The following is a 27,866-nucleotide window of genomic DNA, read 5'->3' on the forward strand; positions in this document are numbered from 1 at the left end:
TGAGAAAGAACTAGTAGGGCACAAGAACTGATACAAGCTAGAGCAGAGTCGAAGTTGGAGAGGTGGGCCTGGACCAAATCAGAATGGGCCTATGGACCAGGCTAAGGAGTTTGAATATTATTAAAAGTGAAATGAAAACATTGATAAGAATAAAGCCAGAGTCCAAAACAGGGTTATTAAGTCTGAAGCCCGTGATCTTTCTGCAGTGTTATAGTGTCCACCCTAAATCCGTAATTCTAAAATTAAAATGGGTTAGATGGGTGGGGGCTGTCCAGAATGGGTAGGCAGGTGGATTAGAAACAGACTGCTCTAGATAGTAGAAAAGGAATGGTCAGTGAGGGGATTATTGACTTAGTGAATGAGATAAATAAGCTAAAAATAGGTTGACTAATGTTTGTGCATTTCCTGTTTATTTTTATATTTCTGGTGTCGGCAACTGGGGAATTTGGGTTTTTTTCAGAAAGGAAAAGGAAAATGAAATTGAAATGGAAAAACATTGCAGGGTATTTGCCAGGAAGTGATGTGTCAGATGTGGAAGAACACTGCTGCAGCTGTGTGGGCTGGGTGGAAGGAGCAAGAGTGACAGGGAGAGGCTGGTTAGGGGGCTGCTGCAGTGGTCCATCCTGCTTGAGCAGGATTTATGGTCTGCAGCCTCACAAGAAGCAACTTTGAATTTATTGTATAAAGATGTTTTTCAGATCCGTGAAGATGGACGACATCATCTATGGAGAGGGGTATAACAAATTACCACACATTTGGTGGCACACTTTTATTCTCTCTAAACTCGGGAAGTCTGAAATCAGTTTCACTGGAGTACAATCAAGATGTCAGAGAGCCATGCTCCCTCCTATGGTGAAAAATTTGTTCCCTTGCCTTTTCCAGCATTTAAGGCAGCATTCCTTGGCTTGTAGTCCCTTTCTCCATCCCAAAAGCCAGCAGGGAAGAATTTTGCGTCACAATGCCTTCCTCTGTAATCAGATCTCTCTCTGCCTTTCGTTTAGAAGGACACTTGTGATTACACTTACAGCCAATGTGGGTAATCCAGTATCCACTTCTCATACTAACACATTGCAGACCAGTAGTTTTATTGCTAGCTTTACCCAGTGTCCAGATAAGTTTCTATTGAATGAGTACAAAAAAGTTTTACATAAATGTTAAAGGCACACTTTAAAATCAAATACCCATTGTATTTTGAAGTTATTTATTACATGTTCTTAAAAGCTAATATCTTTTTAAAGAAATCTCGTGATTGGCCACAAGCCTTAGCACAGAAAACACGATAATTCTTGTGATCCGTCTGCAATGTGTTAAGATCTTTAACTTGCTCAAAACTGTAAAGTCCTTTTTTTTCCCATATAAAGTAACATTCACAGGTTTGGGAATTAGGACAAAAATCTTTGGGGACATTAGTCTACCCCAGAGAGCATAAGAGAGAAAAGGTGCTAGTGTCAGACCCCGAGGCATGCTGACATTGAGGTCCGAGAAAGGACAGGTAACTAGCAAAAGAGACTGAGAAGGAATAGCAGTTGAGGAAGATGGAAGGCTGGCAGTGATTCATGTTGCAGAACCAAGAAACTAGAAGATGTTTAGAAGGAAGGAGCTCTCAATTGTTGCTGAGAGGTTGAGTAAGATAAAGATGGGCAAGAAAGCAGTAGAAATGGCATAATGGTTATTGATTTTGACAACAGCAGATTGGGATGTGGGAAAGAGAGGATTGGGCACCCTGGATTGGAAGCCATTGGAGTGGGTTGAGGAATGCATGGGGTGAGGTGGTACAGGCAGCCAGCATGGACAGTGCTTTAAGTTCTACTGCCAAGGGAACAGAGAAACTGGGCTGAAGGGGTTTATGGAGTTAAGGACAAGGGATCTTGTTTTGCTTTCTTTTGTTGTTGTTAATGCTCACCCCTGGATATTTTTCCATTGATTTTTAGAGAGAGTGGAAGGGAAGGGGAGAGATAGAGAGAGAGAAACATTGATGGGAGAAAGACATATCGGATTGGTTGCCTCCCACATGCATGCCCGGGGCTGGGGATGGAGCCTGCAGCTGAGTTACTTGCCCTTGACTAAAAGCAAACCTGGGACCCTTTGGTTCAAGGGCCAACGCTCTATCCACTGAGCCAAACTGGCTCAGGCAATTTTGCTTTCTATTGTTAATGGTGGGTATTGATGATGACTGCATGCAGGAGGAAAAACGGGTAACTGAGGGAATGAGTCCTTGAGAAAGCAAGAAGGGACGAGGTTCAGAGCCGAGTGAGAGACTTAGCCCTGCCAGGAGCAGGAACAGTTCCTCTATTGTAACTGGAGGAAAAGATGTGTGTGATGTGGTTGATTTTTCTCAAAGGAGTGAGGCTGAGGATGAAGAAGTGTGGTAACGTTTGAGGAAACAAAGGTTGGGGAGTATCATATTACTTGTGGAGATAAATTGGTGTTTCATTTCCTTTAGCACGTATAACTGGGATAGCTGCTGAATATCTAAAATATATTCTCCTTTAACTACTCCCCTTCCCAGGTTTAATGATAGGTAACTTTTAGTTAAAAGACAAACAAACATGCAAATAGCCATCTTATGTGAAACTTTATTAAAAAGAGAAATGGTATAATCAAACTACTGTGTGGTTTCATGTTCATTAAAAAAAATAATAAACTAAGAGAAAAGGGAAAAAACTTACAACTATATAATTTGTCGTCTAAGTGAGTTATAAATAAGACATTTCTCATAATCATTATGATGAAATGATGCAGTCTACACCTGTATGAAAACTATAGAGCACCTATTACAAAATCACATTATCAGTGGTTAGCAGGGTGGAGTTCAAACCCCTGCTTGATAGAGCATTCAACCAAACAAGGAACAGAACTATTAGCATTCACATCCTGTCTTAGGTAAAGCTAGCTTCTACCAAATCCCATTTCCCCTCACCAAGATGAAGACAGAAAGTATGAAAGTTCCCTCCACCAGTATTTATTAGATCCTACTCATTCATCTGGACATCCAAGTGATCCATGGCTAGGGCAGATGTTCTACTGTCACTAGTCTGGCATCGGCATTGGCATCACAGAGCAGCTTGCCCTGAACTAAGGGCAATTTCTCAGTCTAGTTGTAATAAACAATATTGCTTTTATTAATCTTACACCTAACCTTTATGCATACAAAGAGTATGGATTGCCTCATAGTGGATTGAGTTTAGTTGTTCAATATGTTATTTTTGCATTTGAGCCTTTGAAAGCTGATTTAATGGTGTAAATAATTGCCACTGGGACTCTCTTTTTCTAGCCTTTCCTTTTTTTCCCCCCCTCTCTCACAAGGGGCTATGTCTTTAAGAGGCATAGAATCACGGATTTTATGAGGTTCCCTTCTCCTCCCAACCAGTCAGCTGCATCACTGAGTTCTTCCTGGTGTTCCTGACATGATGAGACTGTTTTTATTTCCTAGAAGATGGAGACTTGGAAAGAACCCCGAAGTGAATAAAAAATCAGACTCAAGACTCAAGCCCAGACTCGCCTCCTGCAAAGTTTCCTTCCATCTTAGAAGCTCTCTCAAAACTCTCGGAGAGCCCTGACTCACCATGCGAGAACCTAACCCCCTGTTTCAGATTCCAGCCCTCCACTTTCTGAAACACAGATTCAAGTTCTCTAGTTGATTCTTGAAAATACAAACATTGCCATAGAAACAGACGGTAAAAACTAATAACATAAAGTGAGTCATACACATTCAAGTATCTCTATCAGTTTGCATAAAAATAGCACCAATATTTTAAAAATGCGTATAACTTTGCCTTCTGTAACAAATAGTGTGCCAGCTGTTTATATTCAAGTGGAAAAGGCCGGGAGAGCTGGCTAACGCTCTGAAATATTCACTTGGTCAGATTCTATCAGCAGATACTGACAGACATTTCCATGAACTCCTGAGAAAGGTCTTTTCCCTGGAACAGCGAAAGGAAGCATCTTGTTTAACGGGGTTGAGAAACCAGTGCTGTTCCAGTTAGATGTCGGAGGCAGCATAACTTTCCAGAAGCTGTCCATCTGAGAACTTCGACGGTTAGCTAAGGAAGCACTCACTGTCTAATCTAAGAAGTGTGAGAGCTGGAAACGAAAGACATCTTTCAAAGGGAATCCACACTTCAGCAAATGTATTCTGAGAACAGGCCTGTCAGTCACACCCATTCTCCTCTCTCTGTATTTCATACCTGAGGATTACGCACAGCCCATTTAAAAACAAATAACTAAAAGCAAATTGCTTTGACTGTGTTCCCGAGGATGAGCGCCCATCCAGGGTACAGTGTGGACCTTCCTTGGTGAACCATGCCTTGTCCAGTTCCCCTGCGGAGCAAGAGCAGCCGCTCACAGGGCGTCGGTGGGGAGCGCGCAGGACTGCACCGCCTGGTAGGCCACCTGCTTCCGTGCAGAGCGCAGTCTGAGGGACAGGGTCATGGTGACAATCAGGAGGAGGAGTCCAATGATGAACAGGATGACCAAGGCTGCTTTAGCTCCTCTGGGACTCAGATTCTTGCCAAAGAAATAGAGTTGCTCCTTGACAGGCTCTTCTGTGAAAAAGAAAAGTGAGGTGTCAGGCCTCTGCCTTTCCGTGGAGCGTGAGACTGACCATTCCCACGCAGGGGTCAGGGAGGGGTCCTTACCGTGGGAGGGCGCGGTGGTGGCTGGATGGGAGGCTCCTCCAGAAGGAGACTTGGTGGAGTAAGGAATCCTGTTGTCTGGACAAAGAAGGCAAGTTGATTGTTTTATAAACAATAGAAGTAGGTTCTTTTCATGACATGAGTTGTTTCAAGAGTTATTTCCTTTCACCAAATAGAACTTTTCCCCGTCAGTTATCTGTAAGTCTTTCTTGGATTCTCAGTGTTATTCTTCCTTCCACTATACATGTTGTTCCAACCCAGTCACCTTTCAGGCTTCTACCCATCCATTCATACCCGTCGGAAACACGATGGACTCTGTGGAACCTTGGCTCATATCCCCATTGTTGACCCTTGCTTCCTACTGCTGTCACTGAGCCCTGTACTCTGCACTCTGTTTTGGCATGTTTCAGATTCTACTATGGTTACTATTTACATGTCTGTCTCTCTTGCTTAACTCTGAGCTCCTTGGGGGTCTTATGCCTCCTGTTTTCAGGGTCTACAGAAAGCCTATCCCCTGGCATCACTGACAGACAACAGTATACCTATGTTCCGAAGGACTGTATAGGTTGTTTCCATGCCAGCATGGATGTGATCGGATACATGACAGTGTATCAGCCATGTCCCTGGGTGATCTGCAAACAGTTCGATGGTTTGGAATGTCCCAGGAAAGAGGTCATACACATCTTCTCGGTAAGATTTATCTATCTGCAGAAAGAAGGAAATGATAAAGGTAAGAGCAGAAATCAATAAAATCAAGAATAGAAATATAATAGAGATAAAGGAACCAAAAGCTGATTCTCTGAACAGATCAATAAAATTGATAAACTTGTGGTGGCCAGCCTCCACAATGGCCTCCAATAATCCCCACCTCCTGGTAGTCATAACCTTTGTAGTCCCCTCCTACATTGCATGAGAATTGGTCTATGAAACCAATAGCCTATGGCAGAGGTGATGGCATTCTACTTCCAAGAATAGGTTGTAAAAGACAGTGACTTCTGCCATATACCCTCTCTCTTGCTTTCTCCTCTTAGATCGCTCATTCTTGGGGAAACCAGCTCCCATGCCATACCCACATGGTGAGGGACTGAAGCCTGCAGTCAACAGCCCTGTGAGTGAGCTTGGATGTGGATCCTCCAGCCCCAGTCAAGCCAGATGACTGCAGTTCCAGCTGACATCTGGTTGCAGTCTTATGAAAGGTGCTAAATCAGAACCAACTAGCTAAACTGTTCCCAGATTCCTGACCCCGAGAAATTGAGATGAGCAATTATTGTTTTAGGTCACTAAGTTTGGGAGTCATTTGTTATGTAGCAATAGATAACTAATACAAACTTCTAGACAAACTGACCAAGGAGGAAAAAGCAGAAGAAGGAAGACACAAATTGCAAATATCAGGAAGGAAAGAGGGGACATTACTGAGTTTTATAGACATTAAAAAGGATAATAAAGGAATATTGTGAACAACTGGTCATTAATTCTACAACTTAAATGGTATGGACAAAGCCCTTACGGTAAAAGCTGATAATTATCACTATTCAGATGACCTATTAAAGAAACTGAAATTATATTGATACCTTCCATCAAATAAACTCCACATCCATAGGCCTTCATTGGCAAATTTTACCAAATTTTAGAGAAGAAATGATACCAATTCTAAACATAGCTTCCAGAAAATAGAAGAGGAGGGAACACTTTAAACTCATTTTATGAGGCCAGCATTACCCTGATACCAAAACCAAGACAAATAGTTTACATGAAAATAAAGCTACTACCAATATTCTTCGTGAACATAGATGCAAAAACTCTCATCTGAAGCTTGGAGAGGTTTTTTTGTTTGTTTTTGTGGACTTTTTAAGCACAATAAAATATACTTACATATTCAGAAATGTCTACCAGGGGCAGGCTATCACCACATTATTCTGTTCTATTCTCTAATATTGACACCACCACCACCCCCCAAGCTTTATTGCCAAATAAACCTCTTACTTTAGAGTGGAAATGCATTGAATTTATTAGTTCAAAATGTCTCCTCCCCCAAAGCATTTTCCTTATACTTACTTTGAAAAGAAAGCTCTCAGCATGATAATGGATGGTATGTATATCCACTTCACTTCCCATTCCTAACAAATACCAGTTTGTCATTGTATCTTCATTCATGATGAGGCCATGGAGATTCCCAAAAATCTTTCCATTAATAGCTACGATGGTGAAGAGAAAATAGCTTCTGATTAGTGAGGAGACCCTCATTCCTTAATCTGGTTCAAGCCAACCTCTAAGTCACCAATGTTCTCATCTGCCTGATAAAATGGAACAATCTCATTTGCACTTGCCAATGTCCCCACCATTCTAGACCCAAAATTCACATTCCTAAGAAATCCTTATACAAAGATTGCTAAGAAAGAGAATAGCAGTTTGTTTTTGAAAGCTACATCTTGGGTAGCAGGGCGTGCTGTTGGTTTGTTTATTCAGTATAGTCTCTTCGTGGAGTAGATTATAGCCCCATTTGCCAGGTAGCCAGATTCATATCATTCTACAGTTGAGTGGACTAAAGCACAGAGAATCAAGTTCATATAAATCATAATTGAACCAATTAGAAGCTATTTTCTTGATATGTACTTTCTGCGAACTACCTTGGGGCAAGTTTCTAAGCCTGGCTGACTCTCTAAACAGCTTCACACCAGCAGAGCCCATGACCTCATAGGGACTAAAGCAAGCTCAAGGTGGGTTGATGTGATGTGGGACTCTCCTTTACTCTCTGCTATGTTTTTATTCTGTGCATCAGATGAATTAATCCATTAAAAATAGAGAGCATACCAAGAAACTTTTGGGAGAAGGAAGCAAAATGGGTAGGGGAAAGGGTAGCTGAGTCAAAAATCAGGCTAATTCTGATCTACGTTGGCAATTAACCAGCTTTGTGACCTTTGTGGTCTCTTTAGGTATACCTTTGGTCAAAAGTAGATCTTGGTGAGAGAGTACAGATGTGTCAATGAAACCCATTACTCCTGCTTAAAAATAAAACTACCCTAAATTACGTAGAATTAAATAATATAGACATGTTAAAACAGAAATTTGGTGATGGTATTTTATGTCCCAAAAACAGTTCAAGCAGGCCCTTAAATTTGATCAATTAAAAGTTATGATGTATTCTTATAGAAATATACGAATAAGTGCTGATTCACTTTTAAATAATTATTTCATAGTCTTAAAATTTAGGGATCCCAGCATTCAGAGGTAGAGCTCCCTAAAACAGTTGGTCCACAGCCTGGCTGGACCTTGCTGGCAGCCATCCAATGACTTGACTGGTTCCCTGTGAAGGAAAGCTTTAGAGGACTTGCTTCCATCCAGGAGCACCTGGGGGTGGGGAAGGGCTCAGAGAAGGAGGCAGGGGACCTCCTACAGTTACAGGAATTTCTATGAGCTTATCTCACCAAAGGTCTTCTTTTTTAATCTCTGATATACCATGCATTCTGTTGCTCTCCTCAAAATCATCAGTGCGCTTAAAATCTCGTGGATCTTTATTGAGATACTTCTTAATATTGTCGTCCAGATACCAAGATTCATTCTCATCAAATATCAAAAACAAGAGAGCAAATTCATAATCAACATCGCTTCTTCTTCCTTTTTCATTCAACACGCCTTCTCTGCATATAATCAGAGGGCCCATCAAACCACTATATGTATCCTGAAAGAAAATAAAACTGAGTAGAAGAGCCTTTAAATAATTTAATGATACCGATTAAGTGCTTGTAACAAAGTCATTTTCTTACAAGAAAGTTATTTCTCTATTTCTGTTAACAGTGCTATGATATTACCTGTCATTTAGATCAGATAACTTTATTTCAGTGTTTAATTCCTCTTTCTTCCTCAGATGGTCCCGTTTCATTTGCCGTCAAACCTGACATTTCTTTTCCCTCACCATGTCTCTCCATTCTGCGACTTCCTTTCCATTCCATCTGCCATCCTTCTAGTGTAGGACCTTAATACCTCACCCTGGGCTAGAAATCGGCCCCTCTCTGGTCTCTGGCTCACTCACCTCCAGCCCACGCTGCGGACTGCCATCAGATTAATCTCATCATTCCCATATCTAGGAGTCCTCAGTGAATCTCCGTGACCTACTGAATAGAATGTTAATCCTCCACAGGTCCTTGAACCCCTCAGGAGCTCCCCCAATGGATTTCTCTAGCTTACGCTCCTCCACTGCTTTCTTTTCCTATTACCCATTTGGCCAAATGGGACTCTCAGCATTTCCCAAACACACTGACTTTCCTGTTTTCAGCTTTCCTCACAATGCTCTCTCTTCCTAGACTCTCTTTCCCCTACACTCCTATAGAACGCACCAGATTCAGAATTTTGTTATAATTATGAGAGTGCATATATATTATTTTCCTCAAAGAGTTTAAGTCCTTCAAGACAAGAATGTTTGCATAGCTCATAGTACAAGTGCTCAATAAATATTTTGGGGGATGTACAAAGAAATAAATGAATAAGTGTACATTTCCCATAATTCCAAAATATAAGTTTAATTTTTGAATTGTCTTGAATGTCACCCTGTAACTCCTGCACTGTCCAGTACAACTCAAGGACAATAATGCAACCATCTAATATTTAAGAGGAAGGTTAAGAGAATCTTTTACTTTTTAAACAATGGGCACTACTTAAATTTTATATCATACTAGAGGCCCAGTGCACGAAACTCCTACATGTGTAGGGTCCCTAGGCCTGGCAGATCCGGGCCTTCCGGCTGCTGGCAGGGGCCTTCCTTTATTCTGTGCCGCCCCCTGGTGGTCAGCACATGTCATAGCGAGCGAGCGAACTCCCGGTCTCCCGGTCGAACTCCCGAGGGGACACTTTGCATATTAGCCTTTTATATAGAGAGATGTGATTTTAGTTTGGACTTTCATTTATGACATATTATTAAAGACTAGTTGTTTTACCATATACCTCTCCGACTCAATTAATAGTGAATCTTGCCTTTCATTTCTATAGAAAGTTAGTCTATTTATTATTCAAATAGTTTGTAATTTCAGTTATTATGTTTGGCATGTGTTTTCTTTTCCTGAATCCCGATAGCAGTGGCGATGCCTTTAAAAATGGTAGATTCCACACATTGAAAGCCATGGTATAAATTATATTTAAAATATTTTTATTTTATGGCTACCTATTTACATAAACTACCTTGTAAAATCTAAATGTGATAACTGAACCATTGGGATTTGATTTGATCTTTTCCCCCATACTTCAGATTAAGAGTCAACTAACTTATATTCTGCAAAGCACCAGGTAATGAATATTTTTAACTTTGTTGGCCATACTGTTTCTTTCACAACTACTCAATTCAATCATAGAGAATGTAAACAAATAGCCATAGTTTGAGACCCCTGCTCTAAACCATGATACCCTTCACATATACCCACCAGAATTGTGATAACTTATAGTCAACTTAAAGCCATATTACTGTGAGCACTTTGGTTGCTCTCTCCATCTTACCTTCACAAAGTTTACTGTTGAATAGTAAACCCATGGAATACAATTTGGGTCAGATGGCCCTGGACCTGACCTTTTAGGGACATTCCATATGTAAGTTTTTACTTCTCCTGAAACAAATGAGAAGAAATAGAAAGGATTTACTAGTGTTACCTCTTATTCCAGGCGATTTAGCTGGAGAAGTAATACAAACAGATCTTTATATATTTTGGTTGATGCTCCTTGCTAGGGAGAAGTACCCATTCATTAGAAATGTTCCCATTAAACTTACATCTTGATTTTCTGCAGTTTCATAGTGGCCGATATTTCATTTCAGACTAGAGCTTCCCCTCTAGTTTGCTCTTTCTATTATCAATTAATGTTTATTTAGGAAATGAAGACTTATTTTATACTTCACTGCTTTCCCCCCTCAAATGTCATGTCTCTCTCCCAAGAGCTACGCTCAAGCTCACTTGAATTACCATGGATTTCAGCCTTGGCTTCCTATGGAATAACCAGGAAGCTTTGTGAACCCTCACTGCTCAGGCCTCATCCCAAACCAATGAAATTAGAATGTGGGGGGTCTGGGACTAGGGTATTTTTTTTTAAGCTTCTCAGGTGATTTTAATGTGCAAACAGGTGAGATCTAGTTAGAACCAGAGAGATCTAGTTCCAAATCTCAACCCCATGATTTCCTACTTACCCAACCTTTGACACACTACTTAACCTCCCTGAACTTTAGTTTCCTTACTGTAGGGAGCACTATAGGGTTAAGCTCTGACTGACCTGTTGGCAAAGCCACAAACAAGTCCCAGCTTAGAGGGCACAGCCCTCTTAGCATAATTAGGCTTGACCTTATGACCTCCTTAGATCATATCTGGGTAGCTAATGGGCTGTGGGAGGTACAGCAAGTGCTGCCAAAACAAGTGAAACTCACAAGAACATTGTAACTATGGTGACCACTACCTTGTTTACCTCTGGCTATAAAATAAAGGCTCAGCTTGCCCTCTGGATCTCTCTCTCTGTGTCCTTAGCCAGGCACAAGAGATCCACCTAGACTCAGCTTATTCTCTTTGTCTACCTTTCCTACATCCTTCGCCACCCCACTCAGGCTCACCGAACCCTTGGCTGTGCTGGCATGGCACACCTGACTTATTAAGTGGGGTAGTTATCCAGTCTTCAGACAGTTGTGAGGATGAAATGAAGTAAAATACCTAGCATAGTGCCTCACATTGAAGGCAGTCAATACATGTTAATTTCTATCTATACTAATAACAAATGTGTGCACTGCCTGTTGCTAGGCACCATATCTGTGCAACCCCCTGTGGCCAATCCAGAGCCTTGCAGAGGAGTCATAAATATACTCATGAATTAGCAAGATAATCCCATTGTAAAAGTCTCAAATAAAAGCCACCTTTAAGTCACTATCTCCTTTTGAACTGTGTCCCACCCCCCCACATCAGAACAAATAACCTATAGCTGAATGTGAGCCACAAAACAAAAGTACTGCTTACATGTAACTTTGCTCCATAAGTGCTCATACACCAGTGGGTTAGCAATATGACTTTAGGTCTAATTTCCATTAAGTTTAGTATAGCCTCCATGCCTTGTTAATCACAAGATAAAAACGCTGATATTTAGCTTCCTAAATGCAAGTGGCTACTGGTGTGGTATGATTAAAGTTGGAACCATCCAGCAGAGAGCACAGCCTTAAATAAAAAGAAGCTGCTCCGTAAATGTTTTCTGAGTCATTTAATTTTGAAAGAGAAGATAGGGGCTGCTTAGTTTTCTTACGATGCTGGTCTCCTTATCTCAGGCATGCCCAGATTACTCTTCTCCAGCTTGCCTGGACTTCCTGCCCACAGTTAGTTTCTTGCTCCTGCCCTCATCTCTGGGCTCTCCCATACCTTTCCGCCTGTCAGACCCTTGTGGGGATTCTCGCTCTCTGATTTCTGGTTGGAAAAATGCCCCTTTGTCACTTTCTAATCATTCTTCTCCCCACTCCCATAACCTCACATCGAGGACTCTTGGAAAGCCAGCCAGCATAGAGGAGCTGTGTCCCTTGCACGTCCTCACCATTAGGGCACAACAGCCTGCAAAAGGTCACCCCAACTTGTCCACAGCCCTCCCAGAGTCCCATCAATGCCTGATTGGCACCTTTCTTTCTCCCCCTCTCCCCCGGAGATGCTTTCAACCATCAAAAATGAATAACTAAATGGCTTTTTGACCCATTTTAAAACATGTCCCTCTTCACCTAAGTAAGACACATTCATTATAGAAAATCTAAAAAGTACAGTAAAATGTGAAGAAGTAGAAAAAAGCATCACTCTGCTACTCAAGTACCATCACGAAGATTTAACCTTTATTAACATTTTGGCTTATTTCCCTCGGGCCTTCCCATTATACTTGTATTTTGCTTAATATGATACCACCAGTGTTTCCCATGTCATTCAAGCTGTCTTAAATTTCATTTAATGGCTGCATAATAGTCCATCGTAAGGATATTCCAAAATTTACTTAACTGTTTTCCTATAGATAGACATTTAGGATGTTCATGAGAAGCTTTTTGAAGCCGCAAAATACAGGCTTCTGTTACTGGGGATGGGGTGGAGTGGGGTGTGGCAGAAGAATATCAGCCAATGATGATTTTCCTTTCCCCAGCTGCATACTTGTATAGGTACCTTGCTGATGTTTCTAGCGATGCATGAGATTGTTTTGTTTTCTCCTTTTTATGCGTTTTTACTTTTTTTAAAGTTCATATGACTTTTATTATAATTACTATAGTATTAAGTATTATAATTTTACTATACAGAAGAGGTAAAAAGAAATATAACCACCCTGTGATTATACAATTATACTGATGGTTGCTGTCAATTTCATAACTGAAGGTCACAGTAGCTCTTCACATTTATTACAACCACACTTCAACTGTGTAAATGTTATGGGAAGCTGCTTAAATTATGAGATTTTTCTCTCCCTTCGGGGATCTATCATCTATCTATCTATCTATCTATCTATCTATCTATCTATCTATCTATTTTAGAGAGGAAGGAAGAGAGAGAAATATACATGATGAGAATCATTGAATCATTGATCAACTGCCTCCTGCATGCTCTCTACTGGGGTTGAGCCAACAATGCAGGCATGTAGCCTGACGGGGAACCAAACCATGACCAACTGATTCATAGGTTGATGCTCAACCATTGAGCAACGCCAGCTGGGTTTGGTTTATCTTTTAAACCCAACTGGAATTCTACCTCCTATATAAAACTTTACCTAATTACTCCTTTTCCTAATTGTTTCTAAGTAATCAATCAGTCTTCATGAATCTTCCTTCTCTGGAACTTTTATAAACACACCCAGCCATATTCTTAAAATTCTTCACTACTTAGAATTTCATCATGTGTAACCCACACTACTACTGAAATGATTGATCTTATTTGCTTTTTTCTCCCAAACTCATTTGAAGCATCTTTAGAGAGCTATGTGGTTAAGAGGTCAGGTTCTAATATCAAACAAACTGGGGTTCCCCTCATTACTAATGTATGACTTAGTCAAGTTCTTTACTCCTTTGTGCTTTTGGCATTTGTTAAATGGACATAATACCATATTTCATCAATTATAGGATAAACATTTTTCACAATTTAATATAACTGAAGTCAGGATGTGTTTTCAAAATCAGTGGCATGTTAAAGTTTAATTGGCAGCATGTCTTTTTCTTTTTAAGAAACAGAATAAATAATGATGGACATTCTAATCAATGGTACCAGATTTAATGACCTATTGTTAGTGTCTACCTCACTGGGTTATTAGAAGGGTAAATTAGTGTGTGTGTTTTTTAATATATAAAGCATGGCACAAGGTTAACATTCAATATGTGTTAGCTATTATCATGTCTTACTACATATTTAGGTCCCTAATGGACCTTAGGACCTCCATAAACATTTGGTCATTGGATGAATGATGATCTCATATTGGGAGTGACTACATGATGGCTGGAATGCATTAACATTAAAATGAGATCAGAAATGATCAGAAAAGAGTTGAGTCTGGTGTCCTCATCAGGATGAGCAGACCTCTGGGGTAACTTACCTGGCTTTGTCATGGACACTTGGAGTCGCTTCCCACTCTCCGTGTTCTCCACACCATGGGCTGAGATGGAGTAGGGCCGATCTGCTTTGTTCTTAAATATGATCAGGATAGAGTCACCCACCTCGGCATGTATCATTGGGCCTAAAGGCAAAACACAGGTCTGTGTGCATTATTGTTGCTCTTTCAACACTGAAGTAATTTAAATATAGGTAGTATTTGGCAAAATAAAATAAATATTAGCTTCTTCATTAGTGTATTTCCTTTAGAGGGCCATATATATAGTATTAAATAGCATGTAGTTTTGGCAATTGGACCAATTTGGGCCCAAATCCTGCCTCCTTCACTTATTAGAGAGGCCTTATAGTCAAGGCCTGCCTGAATCTCAACTTCTTCTTCTATAAGATGGGTTTAATGATGTTTTTATTATAGGATTAAATAAGTTACTGCATGTAAAGTGCTTATTTCAGTGCACTGAAACACAATAATAAATGCTTAAATTTCTACTACTGCTTAGACATAATCTCCAGGAAAAGCCATATCCACGAAATGAAGACTTTCAGTTGTAATCTCCCTGTGTGCAACTTTTGTTAAGTCTGAAATTGCTCACTATCTGGTAAATGGATGTAATAATAATTATTATAAATAATGATACAGTGAAGTTATATGTATAAAAGGGATTTGAAAGATAAGGACAAAATGTAAATTTATATATTGATTTATGATCAATACAGTGATTTCACTAATGTATGTCCAACGCTGTTTCTCAATATTTGAATAGCTGAGATGCGCTCACTTCGGTCCTCATTTATACAAATTTCTGTTAGAAGCAACCAGCCTGTGTGCCAATGGAAAGCAGGGGAAGCCTGTGCCAGCATGACTATGGGATGCCATCGCCCATGCCAGGTGCCTTTTACCTCTTAGTGCCCAGAATGTGGCCCAGGCAGTTTGCCCAGCCCCCAACCACACTGACAGAGCATTACACACAGTGGCATTCTTGAGGCACCGCTTTGATGGGGATGGAAACAGACTCCCATTTTGGAAGCACCTGAGACCAGTTCCCTATTTATTCACATTCTTGGGCATTTATTGAATTTTACATTCATGGGGAGAAATGCTCATGAAAGGAAGGTCTGACCACACCTATCCATTCATTACTGATTCAGACCATGGTTTTAATTGATTTTCTGAGAAAGACCTAAAAAAAGAAAAATCTAACATTTGTTGGACTATTATTATCTTTGGAAGGAAATAGTGTGAATTAGGAAGTGTCTGAAAAAATGATAAAGCTAGAAAAGACATTTCTAAGCATGTTGTTTTTAAACAGTAAGTTTGGTATAATTACAAGTAGGGCATGTGTATGCCTAAATTAAAATCACTATTTGTATATTCATTACCACTTAAATTGCACAGGTTTGCTGCACTGGTAACAGTGAATGCTTTTGGATGTGTGGCCTGGTAGGTCACAGGGAGCAGTAATGAGCAGTACTGTGCCTGCCTTGTGCCTTTTGTAACTTCAGGAGGCAGGCCTCTCTCTGAGCTGCAGAAAAGGAGTAGATGGGCCTCCTGTTCCTCTGGCTGAAGTGCTGCAAGGACTTGCCTCTGAGGGAGTCATCGTTTGTGTCATTTTACTGAGCAGAACCAACCCGGGGCTCTCTGAGGGGCAACCCAGCTCCCTTGGCAGGTCCAGCACCTTTTCTTCAGAGCTCAGTTGACACACACAAGTCTCAAAAGAAGAAACGCTGCCACCAGGGCTGACTTCATTCAGTGCGACAAACAAGCTTGTGTGCCAATATCAATAGGTGGTGAAGGTGTGGTGTGGCTGGGTGGGGCATTTGATCATTTATTGAGCTAGCAGTCGTGGGCCCTTATTTTGATATTAAAAAGCACTACGTAAAGTCATGTTATGCACATAAGTTACCATGTGCATTTAAAAATGGGAATGGGTTTCAGAAAGTCATCTAGATTAGTCCTCTACCTTGAGATCACATCTTCACGATGGGATCAGGTTTGGGGATTCTCAGGTGGAAAAAGGAAGGAAGGGAGGGAGGTTTAACTTGTTCACAGGGTCAGGCAGCCCCAGGTGTCAGCCAGGCAGAGTGGATCTAAGGCCATGACCCAAATGGAAACCAGGCCTTTCACCCTGAGCACCCCTCTCCCACAAGGGCTTCCTCTTTTGTCAGAATTATTTTCATGTGTGTTGTTATGGCCTCGTGCATGGGTAATCGAGGACCCTGAAGAAGTTATGCCAGCGCTCTGTCCATCTGACTATGCGTTGGATGGGCTGAGCACACAGCATGCTCCCTGAAAGTGGGAGGGCAGGAAGAGGTTGCACGCGGCTGAATGAAGGCAGGCTACTCTGTTCCTTCCCTTCGTTCTCAGGTGTAAATCTAAGGGACGTGTGTGTGTGTGTGTGTGTGTGTGTGTGTGTGTGTGTGTGTGCGTGCGCGTGCCCATGCGCCATACCCAGCAGTTCTAAGTGCTCCTCTCGAGGTGGCCGGGCTTTGATCTCGACAAATTCTCCATCGGTGTATTCCCTGTAAACCACCTTCTTGTACTGAGAGCCAATCCAGTTTTCAGTGTGGTTCATAAATATATCTCCATGTCTGCAAACCAGAAGCAGCAGAAATTAAAGTTGTTAGACAGTAGAAAAATCTGAGTGCTTCTGAGTGATGCGGGGCACTCTGGGGCAGTACTGCCCCAACCTCGCTGCGATTAGGATCTCCCCGGGGAGCTGGCCTTTGCGCCAAGCTGTTGGGGAGTGGGGCAAGGAGTCCGCATTCGAAAGTACTCAGCGGGTACTGCTGCAAGCAGCTCAGCACTGGCTCATGGCTTGCTCTTGGGAGCCATTACTCTAAAGCCCGGCTGGGTGCTGAGTAAGGGCTGGTCTCAGTTAGAGACGCCCAAGGGCCCCTTGGGGTTGGAATTTCCTTCTGGGTAGTAACCACCTCACACACATGCCCATGCGTGCAAACACCCACACGCCCACATTGCTCCAGATTTCATGTTATCATTCTGTTCATTGGTTTGCTTTCCCACTTTGAAAGATCTCAAGAAAGCCTGTGGTTTGGGCATATGCCAATGTACAAATACAGATACAGTTGGTTCTCGTTAATCACAGTAGTTACGTTCTAGAAAGTCACCACAAACACTGAGTTAACTGACCTACGTTCCCCGGGGAAATACAGGGCTGGGTTCCACTTCACCTTTGGCCACAATATTTCCATTAACAGATCAATATAGAACCTTGCTTTACACATGTTTCTGTTTAAACACATCTTAGTTAATATATACTTCTGATTCATCAACATTGAATTCACAGCTAACAGTCCTGTAACGCAGGCCTGAATGAAGCTTGTCTAACACAAATATTTCCTCTGTAAGGCCTCTTGGGCATTCAGATACTGTTGGGGGAAATTTTAAACAGCTAAATCACCAATAAAAAGCATAAAACTGAAAAAAAAAGTGTTGCTAAATAAATGACAAATAGAACATTGGTTTACAGCATGAGATTGGAGACAAGAAGGCAGAGAGAGGCCTTGCTTGACATGAATATCAGGGGACACAAAATTATTGCTGCCTTACGCATATCTGCAAATGTTCACAAAAGCACCACAAGAATGTATTTGGGGGTCACAAATAAATTTTAGTGAACAGGCGAAGTCGTGAATGTGGAACCCACCAATAATGAAGACTGACTGTATACTTAATCTATCACCAAGCTAGACCATCACAGAAGATTTTAAAAAATCTATCAATTTTATCTCTAAACTATGGCGATACATGAAACTGCCCACACTTTAATCTAAGCCACCTGCATTAACTGGAATTGTTCCTAACCATCCTCCTGCCGACTACACTCCTCCCATTCCTCTATGCTCTACACTGCAGACAGTGATCCTAAACAATAAATTCAACCACGTCGGTCCTTGTGGAAAGCCTTATTATGGCTTCCCACTGCCAAACTCTTTGAATTGGCTCTCATGCCACCACTTCACTATCTGCCTCTGACAGCCTCCCAAGCCTTATTTCCCATCACTGGCCCCCACATACTCTATGCTCAGGTCATTCTTAACACTCACTCTTTAAAAAAAAGGAAAGTTTCTATTGAGAGAGAGAGGAAGGGAGAGGGAGAGGGAGAGAAACCTTGATTGGTTGCCTCATGCATGCCCCCTATGGGGCTCAAGCTCAAAACCTGATCCAACCGGGAATCGAACCAGCTACCTCTTTGTGCATGGGACCGTGCTCAACCAACTTAGCCACACCCATCAGGGCTAAACATTCACTCTCTTGAACACCACATGCCCTCTCCACCTCCAGGCCTCCCGTGTGCTGTTCCCTGTGCCAAGAGTGCAGCTTCTACCTCTTCAATTTGTTTACTCCTCATGTTCCTGGTCAAAGATTTCTTCCTCCCAGAAGCTTTCCCCAACCACTTAACCGATTTCTGTCTTTCCCCCAGAAGGGGCTGTGTGCTCCTGTTATGAGTTCTGGCTGCACCCTGCACTTCCCTCTCATAGTGATTGCCTCACTCAATGTGCTTGTCCAACTCAGGTGTTGAGTGTACTTGCACTCTGCCCCTGCCACTCTGGATTATTGTGAACAAATAAATAGATAAAAGCAAAGTAAAATGAGAGCATGCTCACATGTTCAAAGTATAACCAATCTGTAGGTAAAATAACAGTACAGAAATGAAACAAGTTCCCCTAGTGGGACATCTGTGGTACCCTGTCAATAGGAGCCCAGGAACAAAGGCCCCTTCTATACCCCAGTTGCTATTCCTCTGTCCTTTGACCCAAGGCCATCGCATGGGACACATCTGTTTTTTTAAGCCCCCCCATGGACCATCAAGTCTGTGTGAGAAGGGCCTTGTCTGCCCTTGGACCATCAAGTCTGTGTGAGAAGGGCCTTGTCTGCCCTTCTCAGCACTGTTTCGCCAGCACTTTGCACAATGCCTAGCACACAGTAGGTATTTAACAAACGCACATATACCTTCTACCCTACACTGTATGCTTTCCAAGGGAAGGAACTTTTCTTCTGCTTTTATTTTCCAGGTGTCACAGTAACGCTTGTGGTAGTGACAAGTACAGACTCTGGAGCCACGCTCTGCTGTTTTCAGCTTTCCTTTTCCTGCAAATGAGGTGATAATAATGTGTCTCGCTCCCAGGATTGGCGTGAGGATTATATGAGATAAGATCTGTAATGCACTGAGCCTGACACTTATTAAGCACCATGTAAGCACTTGCTCTATCATTATCTCTTTAGGATGTCCTGTGTGGTGCTGAGTCAAAGCTAATCACGTGTGTTGTGAGGGTCATACCAGGTAGTTTGTAAAAGCCCTAGCAAAATGCTTGGATCCCGGTGGGTGCTCAATAGATGGAGGTTATTATCTTGAATCCCAGGTTAGTTACATTATCTGCATGTCAGTCAGGAATACTAGGAATTCAACTTTATTTCTCTATAGCAACTGAACTTCTGTTTTCAAATTCTCTCCCACTGCACAAACCCTGGCATTGTGCTGATGGCCCCATTTTTGCCTTTTGGGACCCAAAGCTCCCCCAGTATGATCTTTGCAAGCCTCAGGGAAAGACTTCCTGTACCCAGTGGTGGCTTAAAAAAACAGATGTGTCCCATGCGATGGCCTTGGGTCAAAGGACAGAGGAATAGCAACTGGGGTATAGAAGGGGCCTTTGTTCCTGGGCTCCTATTGACAGGGTACCACAGATGTCCCACTAGGGGAACTTGTTTCATTTCTGTACTGTTATTTTACCTACAGATTGGTTATACTTTGAACATGTGAGCATGCTCTCATTTTACTTTGCTTTTATCTATTTATTTGTTCACAATAATCCAGAGTGGCAGGGGCAGAGTGCAAGTACACTCAACACCTGCTATCCTTCTGTATAACTGCGGAGACAATCCCAGAGGACTGAACCTAGAACTTCCTCCCAGCCCAGAGGGATGAGGGGTGAGGGCGGGGGACTTAATACCGAAATTACACTGAGTTTCCAGAAAATAAGGAAGGCTATGTATCTTACACACTCATGAGCTAAAATTGTACATGCAACAAAATTATTTCTTTAGTTATGGCAGCCTTGTAAAGGAATAATCATTTTAGAAAAGGCCAAATTAGTATTAATTCCTATTCCATTGCACTGACATCAGTTCTTAACTTGTATTGGCAGCACTGGGTTTGTAGGAGAGGGGTGTCTGGTTTAAAAAATGGGTTGGTGAATAATTGAATGAATTTTAAGTCGTCTTGTCCCCGAGGCAAATCTTTTAAAAGTGTGGATTCATTTTGTTTCTTCAGTTATCCATAAGGTGGCACTGTTATATTCTCTTTTCCAGGAATCTGAACCCTCAAAACAGAGGTCAACAAGGTAGAAGAGATACAAACCTATTGGGTCAGGAACAGCTGTGTGTAGAGGAGTTTGTGTGTGGCATAGCCATAAAGGATAAGTATGAGGAGTGTGGAGGGGAGGGGAGAAGGAAGGATGATAATAAAGAACCAAGAGGACAGGGGCACCGAAGTCAACATGTCCTGGTATTTGTCCTTCAAAAGGTCTGTGTTCAATTCCAGCTCTGCCAATGACCAGTTGGGCGATTTTAGCTCTCTGCATGGAAATCTCTGAGTCTGTCTATGGGGGACAGTGATATCCAAACAGAGGGAAGTTGAGAAGTGGGGGGAGATGAACTTTTGGGGGAGGAAGTCTGCAGGTCTGAGCCTGACAGATGCCTCTACCAGCCGTGGGCAAACTACGGCCCGCGGGGCCGGATTCAGCCCGTTTGAAATGAATAAAACTAAAAAAAAAAGGACCGGACCCTTTTATGTAATGATGTTTACTTTGAATTTATATTAGTTCACACAAACACTCCATCCATGCTTTTGTTCCGGCCCTCCAGTCCAGTTTAAGAACCCTTTGTGGCCCTCCAGTCAAAAAGTTTGCCCACCCCTGCTTGTCTGACTCTACCGCAGTGCATCCTGGGGGCTTAGGAGGACTAGGGCTCACTAGCCAGCAGGGACTTGAGCCTCGCTGATTAGTTGCTGCTTAGCATGGCTGACAGCGCTTTCATGCGAAGATCAGTCTTGCTGACTTCCTGGGTGCAGGGCCCTGTAGAGAGGAGACCTGTTCCTCCTATCTCAAATGGCATTTCTGCCTGCTGCTGGGTTGTCTCCCACCCAGATCAGCACTTGGTCAGTGGCCCACCCTCTGGCCCCCTTCCTCGCGGTCCTCAATCTACCGCAGTCCATCCTCTCACCAGGGTCTACACCCTCTCTGCCGCCTGCTTCACCTTCTGTCTTCTCAGTCCCACGATCACTGGGATCTGCCTCCTCCCTTAAACCCTTTCGCTCTAGATTAGTGATTCTCAACCTTCCTAATGCTGCAACCCTTTAATACAGTTCCTCATGTTGTGATGACCCCTAATTTCATTGTTACAAACTGAACATAATTAAAGCATAGTGATTAATCATAAAAAATATATGTGTTTTCCAATGGTCTTAGGCGACCCCTGTGAAAGGGTCATTCGACCCCCAAAGGGGTCGGGACCCACAGGTTGAGAACCACTGTTCTAGACGCTCACTCAAAGTCACTTTCATTCGTCATAGCCACATGTGGACCAGCCACTGCTGGTGGAGGTGTACTGAGCCCGCCCACAAGGGCCCTCAAAATGACCTCAGGTCCCCTTCTTGGGATGGAGACAGGCAGCTTCCTTCCCCTTTTGTGCTCACAGTAAAAGTCTCTGCCAGAACTGTGCAGGCAAAACTGGGGCATTCTTAGGTTTCCACATTTGAAAACTGTCTACGGCGCATGTGCAATCCCACCCAAGAGACCTGGCGGCTTCGCCCGTGGTACCTTTCCCCTCCTGCGTCCAAGTGCTGCTTTTCGAACTCCCAGTTTTTGTTAGGGGCATAATCCCATTCTACCTCTTCAGCGGCGATGTAAAAGGTTCTTATCATCCCGTACGGCTGCTCTGAAGGGTCCTTGTTGCCGCAGCTGTTGACCTCGTATATCTGATTCATGCCTCTCGTGAAGTGGTGCATGGTGGAACAAAACACCCTGAAAATACCTGGAAGAGAAACGGCTCGGCATTTGGTATGATGGTCGATTGTGGTTTTTGTTGTTGTTCTTGGTGTGGGTTTGCTAGCAAACATATTTTATCCCAAAATAAATAACTGGGAAGGTACATTTTTTAAAAAACGTCACCTTTATGTAGTATTTCAAAATCATACCCCCAAGGGGGAAAACATTACTTGGAATATATTTACTTATGGGAGGAAAATACCATCTGAAATTCACTTGCAATCCTATCTAATAAAGAGGGAATGTGCAAATCGACTGTCACGCCATCACAAAGATGGCAGAGCCCATAGCCCCAAGATGGAGGCGCCCAGTCCCCTCAGCCCTGCTGGAACCTCCAGTCCTTTCAGCCCTGCTGGGGGGAGGGGGGAAGGGAGGGTGAGGTAGATGCATGGTGCAGCCAGACCCGCCCTCAGCCCCCCAGCTGCCTACAGCTGGCCCAAGGTGCAGGCAGGCCTCAGATAGCGGCTGCCCAGCTGCTTCGAATGGGTCCGAGGTGCAGGCAAGCCTTGATGGTGGCTGTCCAGCCACCCAGGGCCACTTGAGGCTCAGGCTTGCACTGCCGGCAGTGGCAGCAGCAGAGGTGTGATGGGGGTGTCACCTTCTCCTGATCACCGGGTCGCCTCCCGCCCCTGAGGGCTTCCAGACTGTGAGAGGGGGCAGGCCCGGCTGAGAGACCCCCTCCTCCAGTGCATGAATTTTCATGCACCAGGCCTCTAGTGGAAAAATAAAACTTGTAAAGTTGCTGCCGAAAAGTAATTTCTCTGGGTCTTCTCTGTTGTGCACACCTATTAGGTACTCTTGGAAGATCACAGCTGGGGATGATTATCTTAGCCCAGCCCAGTTGAAACAGAACTAATTACCTGTAAGATTAATATCCTAGACAAAGTTCAAATGAGGACTCATTTCTGAAGCCATGTATTTGCCCTAAAGGATTTCATAAACTATAAAGCACCATACACATATAAGGTATTATTAAAGCCAAACATACTACTTCATTAAGCCTTTGAGCCAAGGAGATTCTCATTACCAATGATAGGTCTACATTATGCCAGAGGAAAAGTAAAAAATAAAAAGTCAATTAGATTTCCCCACCTAGGGCCAACAACCATGTTTGATTGAGATTATGTCATTTTTATTTATTTTTTTTTTTTAATTTTAATTTTTTAAAATATATTTTATTGATTTTTTACAGAGAGGAAGGGAGAGAGATAGAGAGTTAAAAACATAGATCAGCTGCCTCCTGCACATCCCCCACTGGGGACGTGCCTGCAACCCAGGTACATGCCCTTGACCGGAATCGAACCTGGGACCTTTTAGTCCGCAGGCCGACGCTCTATCCACTGAGCCAAACCAGTTTCGGCAGATTATGTCATTTTTAAACTGAATTTTCTAGATGTATTAGCATCAGGTAGATATATTTTAATTGAACTCACCATAAAATCATATAAAACAAAATTGTTGGAAGATATTTACTGTTATTAAAATGATTGGATCAATAAATCTTCTCTTCCTCTGGTAGAATCTGTTCTTAAAGGTGAGTAATTACTGTAGCCTTCATTATCTATGGTGCACAGAGAGAATTTTTATCATGCTACACATATCTAAATACTGCCAAATTATCCCTTCAGGATGAGCAAAAATTGTTGGTTCAGTGGCCACCTTAGAACCTCCAAGCCTCTGGTGAGTACCTTCATGAGGAAGAGTGTGGAAAGCCACCGCTTTCCTAATACTGTCATAAGAGTGCACCAAGGAACGAGGAAGGCCCATGGACCTTGGGCATTAGTAGGCTGACGCTAGGCAGCGATTGTTTGGTGTTGAAATAGTGGTGGCTCGAAGCAATTTCCTGACCTAATAGCCCAAAGTAAATGTTTACTGCGCCTTACTGTTCTTTACTGATCTTTATTGACCTTAGAGACGGTATGTCTGCTACCTGTTTGCCAGTGCTTTACTGAGGGCAAGATGTGTATCTAAAATTGAATAAAAAGCAGATAAGTCCAGGTTTCAGTGTGCCTCTCCAAGCGAGAGGGCTCCACCTGGCCCCCCATGCCTTCTAAATTCATATTTCTTGTATAGTATTTTCACTTGTGCATCAGCCCCTCCTTCAGATCCTGAACCCCTGCTGCAAAAGGTTGCGGCAGAAGAGACTCTGTGAAACCACAAGGGAAAGCACTTTTGAGGACAGACTTGGAAAGAGCTTCTTCTGCATATGTTGTGTTCATCATGTTTTTCAATAGTCAAGGAATTATTTTCTCCCAGAACAAAGAGGAGTTTAAGGCCTTGTTTGTGGTGATGGTTTCAGAGGTGTGTACTTAACTCCAAACTAGTTCATTTGTAGATATTAAATGCACACAGCTTTTTGCATATCAATCATACCTCAACAGAGTGATTTTAAAACAAAGAAAAAGAAAATGTTTGAGTTGCAGACTATAGTCTACTTTGCCCAGTTTGGGGCACTCTTTTTGGCTGATAGACGAGGGACAGGAATTGGTGAAATGGCCAAGCTGTTAAGCAGTCACAGATTTATACTTAGCACCAAACATAAACCGGAAACCATTGTCATGAAGCTCTTTAGAAGCCTGTAGAGCACATGAGTAATACTCATGGCATGTAATAAGTAGCCAGGTCTCTAAAATTATCCCAGCCAGCTCTAGCTTTGAATGTCTGTTTCAATGGATTAAAACTATTTGGCAATTCTCTCCTCTCCTCTTTTTGGTTTTGGAGTGTATTTAAAAAAAAAAAAAAATCATTGTGCCCAAGGCATCCCTTGGTTTGGGTGACTTATAATTGAATAATTATATTAATATAGAAAGGCTGAATACTAGATGTTTACAAGGCACAGATTATGGAGCTCCTACTCTGGGGCAATTATTGGGCAAAAGTTTTGAAGCCCAAACCTCAATTTCTTAACCAATGGCACCAGGAGGCACCTACACTGCAATTTCAGTGTTAATTAAAGAAGTAAACATCCATTCATGAAGGGGGCAGAGTTGGCAAGTACTCATCTTGAGTAGCATATTGGTTTCTTTTCAAAGCTAATGAAAATGTTAGGTGTAGAAACATGTTGAAAGGATAGCACTTGTTATCCTTACTTTTCATGCAACAGCAAGCCTATGCTGCCCTGTATTGCTCTATACCTCTTATAAAAGTGCCTTGAGTATTTAATTGGCTTAGGAGTCTCTAAAAGAAGAGATGCCATGCGGGCACCTCAATGGGCCTTCCATGGACTTCAGGCCCAGTGCAGCTTATCCTCTGGGGAAACCAAGAGTACCCAACAGAATGAAAACAGAAAAGCCCCCAAATAAGTCATCAAAAGGGAAATTATCAATCTCTAGAGAAGACAGACCAGGCCATGTCCGTAACCTAGAAGCACCCACTGGGCTGTCCATATCTGGTAAGATGCTTCAGAGCAGCAACTAAAATGATGTCTGTGGTTAAAGAGAAAAAAAATATATTCTTTCTCAGGGCTAAATTGTTCATGGATATGAATCAGGAGCGTGCTTCTAGGATTTGTGCAGCGAGGTCATTTAGAGGACTCCCACTTCTGCTTTGTGGATGTGGATGTTCTTTTAGATGGTTCTCCTTTGTCCTTTATGCTACATGTTTGGAATAAAATGGAATTCTCTGATTCTAATCAAGACTGTACCTCTTTCTACACACCCTGAAGTGCCCAAATTTGACGAATGTCTTCTGAGGAACAACCCTAAGAGTATATGCCTGAAGATAGAAACTTGGTCACCTGAGATGGCTCTGCCAAGTTTTACCTGCATAGTCCGGCTGCATGAATGCCGTCGTAGAGGTGTGGGGAAACAGGGCCAGGGTGTCACGGTGAGTGCCTCGAAGGTGGATGGTGTTGCCTTGAAAATAAACTCCGTGCATGTCGGTGTCAGTGCCCATTCCAATCATATGCCAGGAAACTCTGTCCTTTTTGCACATGTTAAGGCCCGGCTGGTTGCCATACATATAACCATTAATAGCTAAATGGAAGGAAAGACGTAGTCAGAGCCCACTATAATTTTGTAGAAATACTGAAAACACATAATCTTAGTGAAAGCTTCTCAGTATGCATGGGGGTGGGGTGTTCAAGTGTTCAAACTCTTTACAGAAGATCCTTACTATCAGAGAATAATAGTACTGGGGAAAAGTCGTGGTGAATCAATTTCAAATGGAAACTGAAATGAACAATGAATAATAAAAATATACGAAAACCGTGAAAATGTTACATGTAACAACATGTACACAAGGGCATGTGTGAATTATAAGAATCAGTAAAGAATAAATCAGGTTGTGTTCTGGTATCCTTTTCTCTGATAAGATTGTTTGATGGTTAACATGATATCTTTCATTTTCAATTTTAGTTTTGGACTTTACCAATTTCCCCAAAGTCTTCTCTAAAACTTTTTAAAATATATATATTTTATTGATTTTTACAGAGGAAGAGAGAGGGATAGAGAGTTAGAAACATTGATGAGAGAGAAACATTGATCAGCTGCCTTCTGCACACCCCCTACTGGGGATCGAGCCCACAACCACAGTATATGCCCTTGACTGGAATCTAAACCGGGACACTTCAGTCCATAGGCCAACGCTCTATTCACTGAGACAAACCAGTTAGGGCTTCTCTAAAACTCTTGATATGAAAATCATTTTCTTTTGAGATTCCTATCCTGTCATCTCCCTTGTAAAATGTCTCTTTCTCAGTTTTAATTCATATAATTTTGTCAGATCCTTATTTGTCAATGCTTTGATTTGATTCTAGAAGATATTAGACATTCCTTTACTGACTTCATGGATCCTGCATCATTTGAAAGATTTGCAATTAATTGACATTATATTGGCTGTTGTATCAGTGGAGAGGAATTTTTTTGGAGGTGGGTGGTGGGGAAGAGGAACACTAAGTTTATAAGAAGGTAGTCTTTGGGTAAATAAGTTTGCCTTATGGTAACTTTTCCTACCTCAGTAAAATAATTGAAAGAACTTAGAGTACTTCTTACTTAGATATGAATACCATCTGTATCTCCAGAAATGCAAACTGTTTTTTATCTTTTACATCAACCCCAATGTTTTGATAGTGGCTACCTGGAGCAGTGCATAGAGAATTTACAAAGCACATTCTCACTCTGTGTGTGTGTGGCGGGGGAGGGGGGGGGTGAATGAATGCCATGACTGAGCAGCACTGTCTGAGGGGCAACTGCACATAACTATGTCTCATGCTTGATGTCCATTAGAGAGATAAAGATTCCATCCCTGCCCCCACTCTTTACTAATGCCCATCGTAGGAAGAAACAACTGCTATACCCTGAACGATCTTCTGTTATAATCCCATTCTCAAACAAAATTACTTCTTATTTCTGTGTCTCAGAACCAGGGGTGGTTGGTAATTTTCCTCAGATATCTAAGATTATTAGTGGAAATTCCAAGAAGCCCTGGGCTTCTGAGAAAGAACATCTCATTTTCTGAAAAAAGAATCTTTGATCATGCTCTGAAAATAAATTATCTAAATCTTGTCCACTGAATATCAAAGAGATATCATTGTAATAACAGTCCTTGGCTGGCTGGTAGAAATGTTCTCTTGCCCGGGAACTATTTTAATGCCTCTCTTTCT

The 27,866-nt window shown here is 42.1% G+C and overlaps 1 protein-coding gene across 1 annotated transcript in view; it reads right to left on the minus strand.

Moving 5' to 3' along the window:
- Positions 1-2,600: 2,600 nt before the first annotated feature.
- Positions 2,601-27,866, minus strand: part of HEPHL1 (hephaestin like 1) — a 62,461-nt gene continuing 37,195 nt past the window's right edge. The window contains exons 11-20 of the mRNA XM_036324679.1: positions 26,026-26,238; positions 22,037-22,250; positions 16,650-16,789; positions 14,187-14,327; positions 10,119-10,225; positions 8,091-8,313; positions 6,690-6,829; positions 5,177-5,339; positions 4,638-4,712; positions 2,601-4,544 (exon numbers count right to left, since the gene is read on the minus strand). Coding sequence (XP_036180572.1) covers positions 4,342-4,544; positions 4,638-4,712; positions 5,177-5,339; positions 6,690-6,829; positions 8,091-8,313; positions 10,119-10,225; positions 14,187-14,327; positions 16,650-16,789; positions 22,037-22,250; positions 26,026-26,238 — 1,619 coding nt within the window. The 3' untranslated portion in view covers positions 2,601-4,341. The remainder of the gene's footprint in view (positions 4,545-4,637; positions 4,713-5,176; positions 5,340-6,689; positions 6,830-8,090; positions 8,314-10,118; positions 10,226-14,186; positions 14,328-16,649; positions 16,790-22,036; positions 22,251-26,025; positions 26,239-27,866) is intronic.

The sequence above is a fragment of the Myotis myotis genome, unplaced genomic scaffold (genome assembly GCF_014108235.1).
Source record: "Myotis myotis isolate mMyoMyo1 unplaced genomic scaffold, mMyoMyo1.p scaffold_m19_p_10, whole genome shotgun sequence".
Classification (NCBI taxonomy): Eukaryota; Metazoa; Chordata; class Mammalia; order Chiroptera; family Vespertilionidae; genus Myotis; species Myotis myotis.